Source organism: Staurois parvus, unplaced genomic scaffold, assembly GCF_062004578.1.
Source record: "Staurois parvus isolate SC_StPar_1 unplaced genomic scaffold, SC_StPar_1.0 ptg002674l, whole genome shotgun sequence".
Taxonomy (NCBI): Eukaryota; Metazoa; Chordata; class Amphibia; order Anura; family Ranidae; genus Staurois; species Staurois parvus.
The window spans coordinates 62,803-71,321 of NW_028320470.1; the positions used below are offsets into that span (position 1 = coordinate 62,803).

The 8,519-nt window shown below is 51.6% G+C and overlaps 1 protein-coding gene across 1 annotated transcript in view; it reads left to right on the plus strand.

The window, feature by feature from the left end:
• The window catches only part of LOC149429979 (integrin alpha-L-like), a gene marked incomplete at its 3' end in the record, with an annotated part of 62,161 nt that extends 54,098 nt beyond the window's left edge, over positions 1-8,063 (plus strand). The window contains exons 23-29 of the mRNA XM_089666289.1: positions 169-248; positions 422-508; positions 659-731; positions 4,968-5,075; positions 5,158-5,232; positions 5,313-5,393; positions 7,968-8,063. Of these exons, the coding sequence (XP_089522415.1) occupies positions 169-248; positions 422-508; positions 659-731; positions 4,968-5,075; positions 5,158-5,232; positions 5,313-5,393; positions 7,968-8,063 (600 nt within the window). The remainder of the gene's footprint in view (positions 1-168; positions 249-421; positions 509-658; positions 732-4,967; positions 5,076-5,157; positions 5,233-5,312; positions 5,394-7,967) is intronic.
• Positions 8,064-8,519: the final 456 nt, after the last annotated feature.

An 8,519-nucleotide genomic window follows, 5' to 3' on the forward strand; every position in this document is an offset into this window, starting at 1 on the left:
ACATGTATGCAGGACATATGAGATTTCTGCAGTAATCAAAGAAAGAAGATGAAGGTCCTGGAAAGGTTGGAAATGACTTCAGAGAAGACTGAGGGAGTCCTGGAATGACGGGATGGTTAATGATGAGCTCCAGGTATGACGGAACTGAATGGTGATTCTGGTTTACAGGCCGACATCCACATCATGTTTGGAATTGTTGCCAATGTCTCCTGGCCGGATCGGGTCCAGCTAACTTTTCAAGTCACCAGGTGAGTGGAAGAGGCCATAGTTCATTGTAGCCATCTCATTGACTCCATGTAATTGGCTGTGGCTCACAGGAGGGCGGGGAGATGCATTCAGTCCTGTTATTGGTTGGTTTCCAATGGTTCGGGGACTAAAGAGGGGAGAAGTTTGACTTGCTGATATTTTCATTACTGGACAGTGAGAACGATGGGAACAAGACCAGCAAGATGAACAAGGTGACCCGAGACGTCCCCGTCCTGTATCCAATCAACATCATCAGTCGCAGGTCTGTTCATAGGTCATTTCCCATGTGACCTGTGTATGTGTCAGGAGGATTTTGTACATACGTGTCCCTCATGTTCTGAAGAGCTCTGTGTTGGGCTTTATGTGTTCTTCATGTCTCTGTACATGTTCTATGTATGTTGTCACCTTACAGGGTGGAAAACTCAACGAAATATCTTCAATTCATCGAAAAAGAGGAGCAGAGTGATGTGACCCATGCATATCAGGTGAAGGAGGGCGGAGCGTGTACGGGGAGTAGCGGGTGAGGGCGGAGCGTGTACGGGGAGTAGCGGGGTGAGGGCGGAGCGTGTAGGGGGAGTATCAGGTGAGGAGCAGAGTGATGTGACCCATGCATATCAGGTGAAGGAGGGCGGAGCGTGTAGGGGGAGTAGCGGGTGAGAGCGGAGCGTGTAGGGGGAGTATCGGGTGAGGGGAGGGGAGCGTGTAGGGGGAGTATCGGGTGAGGGGAGGGGAGCGTGTAAGGGGAGTATCGGGTGAGGGGAGGGGAGCGTGTAGGGGGAGTATCGGGTGAGGGGAGGGGAGCGTGTAGGGGGAGTAGAGTCACTAATGGATAGTTGGGCGTGTATAGTAGAAGAAAAGGGTATCAGGTGATGGGAGGAAGATATATATATGGGGGGGGGGGGGGGGGTATGAGGAGGTGGGGGTAGCAGGTGATGGGAGAAAGATATAGATATATATATATATATATATAGGGGGGTATGAGGAGGTGCGGGTAGCAGGTGATGGGTGGAGGGTATATATGGGGGGGGTATGAGGAGGTGCGGGTAGCAGGTGATGGGAGGACGATATATGGGGGGGGGGGTATGAGGAGGTGGGGATATCAGGTGATGGGGGGGAAGGTATATATGGGGGGGGCATGAGGAGGTGCAGGGATCAGGTGGAGGGTATATATGGGGGGGGCATGAGGGGGTGCGGGTATCAGGTGATGGGGGGGGGGGAGGTATATATGGGGGGTATGAGGTGAAAGTATCAGGTGATGGGTGGAGGGTGGATATGGGGGTGTGGGGGGTATGAGGAGGTGGGGGTATCAGGTAATGGGTGGAGAGCATATATGGGGGGGGTATGAGGAGGTGGGGGCATCAGGTGATGGGGGGGGAAGATATATATGGGAGGGGGGGAAAGATATATATGGGAGGGGGGGTGTGAGGAGGTGGGGGCATCAGGTGATGTGGGGGGGGGGTATGAGGAGGTGGAGGTATCAGGTGATGTGGGGGGGGGGTATATATGGGGGGGGTATGAGGAGGTGGAGGTATCAGGTGATGTGGGGGGGTATATATGGGGGGGTATATATGGGGGGGTATGAGGAGGTGGAGGTATCAGGTGATGTGGGGGGTATATATGGGGGGGGTATGAGGAGGTGGAGGTATCAGGTGATGTGGGGGGTATATATGGGGGGGGGGTATGAGGAGGTGGAGGTATCAGGTGATGTGGGGGGGTATACAGTTGCAAGAAAAAGTATGTGAACCCCTTGGGATTCCGTGGAGTTTTGCATGAATTGGACATAAAATGTGCTCTGAACGTCATCTAAGTCACAACAATAGAAGAACACAGTCTGCTGAACATAATACTACACAAACATTAGATGTTGCCATGGTTTAATTGCACATAACATGTAAACATTCACAGCGCAGGGAGGAAAAAGTATGTGAGGCCCTAGCTTAATGACTTCTCCCAGAGCTAATTGGAGCCAGGAGTGAGCCAACCTTGACTCCAATCAGTGTGATGATATTGGAGGTGTTGCTGACACCTGTTTTGGGTTTACTGGTTTCAAGAAGCACTGTCTGATGTGAACCATGCCTAGCAGAAAAGAGCTGTCAGAAGACCTACGATCAAGAATTGTTGACTTGCATGAAGCTGGAAAGGGTTACAAAAGTATCTCCTTGAGGCTTGATGTTCCTGTGTCCACGGTAAGACAGACTGTCTACAAATGGAGAAAGTTTAGCACTGTTGCTACTCTCCCTAGGCGTGGTCGTCCTGTAAAAATGACTGCAAGAGCACAGCGCAGAATGCTGCATGAGGTAAAGAAGAATCCCAGAGTGTCAGCTAAAGACCTACAGAAATCTCTGGCACATGCTAACATTTTTGTTGACACATCTACAATCAGGAAAACATGAAACAAGAATGGAGTACATGGGAGGACACCACGGAGGAAGCCATTGCTGGCCAAAAAGAAGATTGCAGCACGTTTGAAGTTTGCAAAAGAGCACCTGTATGTTCCACAGCACTACTGGCAGAATATACTGCAGACAGATGACACCAAGATTGAGTTGTTTGGGAAGAACACACAACACTATGTGTGGAGAAAAAAAGGCCCAGCACACCAACATCAAAACCTCATCCCCACTGTGAAACATGGCGGAGGGAGCATCATGGTTTGGGGCTGCTTTGCTGCCTCAGGGCTGGACGGATTGTTGTCATTGATGGGAAAATGAATTCCAGAGTTTATCAAGACATTTTGCAGGAAAACGTACGACCATCTGTCCGCCAACTGAAGCTCCACAGAGGATGGGTGATGCAACAGGACAATGATGACCCAAAGCATACAAGTCATTCAACAAAACAATGGCTGCAACAGCACAGAATACGCCTTCTGGAGTGGCCCAGTCAGAGTCCTGACCTCAACCCCATTGAAATGCTGTGACATGACCTTAAGAGAGCGATTCACACCAGACATCCCAAGAATATTGCTACACTGACACAGTTTTGTGAAGAGGAGTGGTCCAAAATGACTCCAGATCGTTGTGCAGGTCTGATCTGCAACTACAGGAAACGTTTGGTTGGGGTTATTGCTGCCAAAGGAGGGTCAACCAGTTATTAAGTCCAAAGGTTCACATACTTTTTCCTCCCTGCACTGTGAATGTTTACATGTTATGTGCAATTAAACCATGGCAACATCTGATGTTTGTGTAGTATTATGTTCAGCAGACTGTGTTCTTCTATTGTTGTGACTTAGATGACGTTCAGAGCACATTTTATGCCCAATTCATGCAAAACTCCACGTAATCCCAAGGGGGTCACATACTTTTTCTTGCAACTGTATATGGGGGGTATGAGGAGCTATCAGGTGATATGGGGGGGTATGAGGAGGTGGGGGTATCAGGTTATGGGAGGAAGGTATATGTTGGGGGGGGGGGGGTATGAGGAGATGGTATGAGGAGGTGGGGGTATCAGGTTATGGGAGGAAGGTATATGTTGGGGGGGGGGGGGTATGAGGAGATGGTATGAGGAGGTGGGGGTATCAGGTTATGGGAGGAAGGTATATGTTGGGGGGGGGGGGGTATGAGGAGATGGTATGAGGAGGTGGGGGTATCAGGTTATGGGTGGAGGAAATATATGGAAGGGTAGGATGAGGTGCGGGGATCAGGTGATGGGTGGAGAGTATATATGGGGGTTAGGAGGAGGTGGGGGTATTAGGTGATGGGAAGGTATATATGGGGGGGGGGGTATTAGGTAATGGGTGGAGGGTATATATGGGGTGGGGGGTATCAGGTGATGGGGGGAGGATGTATAGGGGGGGTATTAGGTAATGGGTGGAGGGTATATATGGGGTGGGGGGTATCAGGTGATGGGGGGAGGATGTATATGGGGGGGGGTTATCAGGTGATAGGTAGAGGGTGTATATGGGGGGGTATGAGGAGGTGGGGGTATCAGGTAATGGGTGGAGGAAATATATGGAAGGGTAGGATGAGGTGCAGGGATCAGGTGATGGGTGGAGAGTATATATGGGGTGGGGGGTATCAGGTGATGGGGGGAGGATGTATATGGGGTGGGGGGGTATCAGGTGATGGGGGGAGGATGTATATGGGGGGGGTTATCAGGTGATAGGTAGAGGGTGTATATGGGGGGGTATGAGGAGGTGGGGGGGGTATTAGGTAATGGGTGGAGGGTATGAGGAGGTGGGGGTATCAGGTAATGGGTGGAGGAAATATATGGAAGGGTAGGATGAGGTGCAGGGATCAGGTGATGGGTGGAGAGTATATATGGGGGTTATGAGGAGGTGGGGGTATTAGGTGATGGGAAGGTATATATGGGGGGGTATCAGGTGATGGAGGGTATATATGGGGGGGGTATCAGGTGATGGGGGGAGGGTGTATATGGGGGGTATGAGGAGGTGGGGGGGTAATGGGTGGAGGGTATATATGGGGTGGGGGGTATCAGGTGATGGGGGGAGGGTATATATGGGGTGGGGGGGTATCAGGTGATGGGTGGGGGGGGTATTAGGTAATGGGTGGAGGGTGTATGGGGGGGGGGGAGGGTGTATGGGGGGGGGGGGTGTATGGGAAGGGGAATGAAGGTACCTCCCTGCATCCCTCCGGTCGTGGTATTGATGCCGTGATCGGACACTATGGCCCCGTCTGTAGCCCCCACTAGCGCCCCCTGGGGGTCGGGACATTCCAGGTAGGATGCTTGTTAGGCTGACCCCCAATTTGAACCCTTTGCAGATCCAGAACCTGGGATCCAGCCTGGTCCACACAGAGTTCAGTGTCACGGTGATGGCTCTGGCCGTGGAGGCGGATGGCCTTGTCTGGGATTACCGTGTGACACGTTGGGTAAGACACGGCACATTGCTTCATACATCCAGCAGGTCAGTGCTGTGACATACATGTACATGACATGTAATCCATGTTCCAGGTCACCAATGGTAACTGTGAAGAGCCGGACCATTCCCAGACCCGAGAGAGGTCCACCAGACCACCAGGAAACCAGGTATGGTGTGATTGGCTGGTGGGGGTGATGTCACGGCGATGGCAGACTGTGACATCATATGTTCCTTTCTAATTCCACAGACCTTCCTATGTAAAGTGGAGCAACACGGAACCATCAACATACAAGTGACAGGGACAGTGAGGCCGATGAATGCCTGGACGGTAATCCCACCCCGTGGTCTGTGTGTCATGGCAGCAACATATGGAGACTTCCACAGTCATGTGATGCAGTTTAGGGCGGAGCTGGGAGAATTTGGCACAAATTATTCCTTATTTAAATATGAGGGCTGGGGGGGGGGGCACTGGATGTTGGTTAGGGAGGAAGGGGGTATCGGGCGATGGGGGAGGGTATACATGGGGAGGAAGGGGGTATCGGATGATGGGGGGAGGGTACAGTGCAGGAAATGCGTATTGCCCCCCCCCCATGGTGAATGTTCGCCCCTCACACAGAAATGATCGGTCTAACAATGGAATGTTCGCCCCTCACACAGAAATGATCGGTCTAACAATGGAATGTTCGCCCCTCACACAGAAACGATCGGTCTAACAATGGAATGTTCGCCCCTCACACAGAAACGATCGCTCTAACAATGGAATGTTCGCCCCTCACACAGAAACGATCGCTCTAACAATGGAATGTTCGCCCCTCACACAGAAACGATCGGTCTAACAATGGAATGTTCGCCCCTCTCACAGAAACGATCGGTCCAACAATGGAATGTTCGCCCCTCACACAGAAACGATCGGTTCCAACAATGGAATGTTCGCCCCTCACACAGAAATGATCGGTCTAACAATGGAATGTTCCCCCTCACACAGAAACGATCGGTCTAACAATGGAATGTTCGCCCCTCACACAGAAACAATCGGTCTAACAATGGAACGTTCGCCCCTCACACAGAAACGATCGGTCTAACAATGGAATGTTCGCCCCTCACACAGAAACGATCGGTCTAACAATGGAATGTTCGGTGTAACACTGAGAGACAGAATACAACAACAAATTCAGCAGAAATGCGTCTAACAAATGATGACGGATCTGCATGTTCATGAGGGAAAGAAGGATTTGATCCCCTATCATTCAGCAGGATTTCTGGCTCCCAGGTGTCTCTCATACAGGTAACAAGCTGAGATTAGAAGCAGTCTCTTAAAGGGAGTGCTGCTAATCTCATTGTGTTACCTGTATAAAAGACACCTGTCCACAGGAGCCATCAAACCATCAGATTCCAAACTCTCCACCATGGCAAAGACCAAAGAGCTGTCCAAGGATGTCAGGGACAAGATGGTAGACCTACACAAGGCTGGACTGGGCTACCAAACTATGGCCAAGCAGCTTGGTGAGAAGGTGACAACAGTTGGTGCAATCATTCACAAATGGAAGAAACACAAAACAAGTGTCAGTCTCCCTAGGTCTGGTGCACCATGCAAGATCTCACCTCGTGGGGTGTCAATGATCATGAGAACAGTGAGGAATCATCCCAGAACTACACGTGAGGATCTTGTCAATGATCCTCAGCCAGGGCATTGAAAATGGGTGGTGGATGGGTGTTCCAGCATGACAATGACCCAAAACACACGGCCAAGGCAACAAAGGAGCGGCTCAAGAAGAAGCACATTAAGGTCCTGGAGTGGCCTAGCCAGTCTCCACACCTTCATCCGATGGAAAATCTGTGGAGGAGCTGAAATTTCGAGTTGCCAAATGTCAGCCACCAAACCTTCATGACTTGGAGAGGATCTGCCAAGAGGAGTGGGCCAAAATCCCTCCTGAGATGTGTGCGAACCTGGGGGCCAACTCCAGGAAATGTCTGACCTCTGTGATGGCCAACAAGGGATTGGCCACCAAGTACTAAGTCATGTTTTGTGAAGGGGATCAAATCCTTCTTTCCCTCATGAACATGCAGATCCGTCATCATTTGTTAGACGCATTTCTGCTGAATTTGTTGTTGTATTCTGTCTCTCAGTGTTACACCGAACATTCCATTGTTAGACCGATCATTTCTGTGTGAGGGGCGAACATTCCATTGTTAGACCGATCGTTTCTGTGTGAGGGGCGAACATTCCATTGTTAGACCGATCGTTTCTGTGTGAGGGGCCAACATTCCATTGTTAGACCGATCATTTCTGTGTGAGGGGCCAACATTCCATTGTTAGACCGATCATTTCTGTGTGAGGGGCGAACATTCCATTGTTAGACCGATAATTTGTGTGAGGGGCGAACATTCCATTGTTAGACCGATCGTTTCTGTGTGAGGGGCGAACATTCCATTGTTAGACCGATCGTTTCTGTGTGAGGGGCGAACATTCCATTGTTAGACCGATCGTTTCTGTGTGAGGGGCGACCATTCCATTGTTAGACCGATCGTTTCTGTGTGAGGGGCGACCATTCCATTGTTAGACCGATCGTTTCTGTGTGAGGGGCGACCATTCCATTGTTAGACCGATCGTTTCTGTGTGAGGGGCGACCATTCCATTGTTAGACCGATCGTTTCTGTGTGAGGGGCGAACATTCCATTGTTAGACCGATCGTTTCTGTGTGAGGGGCCAACATTCCATTGTTAGACCGATCGTTTCTGTGTGAGGGGCCAACATTCCATTGCTGTCAGGGCTCTGAGAGTTCCACCAACCCGGAGATGTGGGAGGGTGGGTGGGTTGGTTGGGGGGGGGGGGAAATTCCGGCCCCTCTTCCTGTGCCCCCCCATCCCTCCCTCCATGATGATCGATGTTTGTGAATTGCAGGAGGCGAAGTCTGGAAATCTCAGCAGCGCGGTGATGGTCGGCTACAATGAGACGCGATATCACAGCCAGTTGGGGAGGAAGTTCCACCATGTACAGGTGACCCCGGGACACATCTCACCTATATATCGGGGGGTTGGGGACACTGCCTGCATTCCTGCCACTTCTCAGTGAGCAGTCCTGACTGGCCAATCACATGACAGGAGGAGGTGGAGCTCTGACCAGCCAATCACATGACAGGAGGAGGGGGAGCCCCGACCGGACAATCACACGTCAGGAGGAGGGGGAGCCCCGACCGGACAATCACACGACAGGAGGAGGGGGAGCCCCGACCGGACAATCACACGACAGGAGGAGGGGGAGCCCCGACCGACAATCACACGACAGGAGGAGGGGGAGCCCCGACCGGCCAATCACACGACAGGAGGAGGGGGAGCCCCGACCGGCCAATCACACGACAGGAGGAGGAGGGGGAGCCCCGACCGGCCAATCACACGACAGGAGGAGGAGGGGGAGCCCCGACCGGCCAATCACACGACAGGAGGAGGAGGGGGA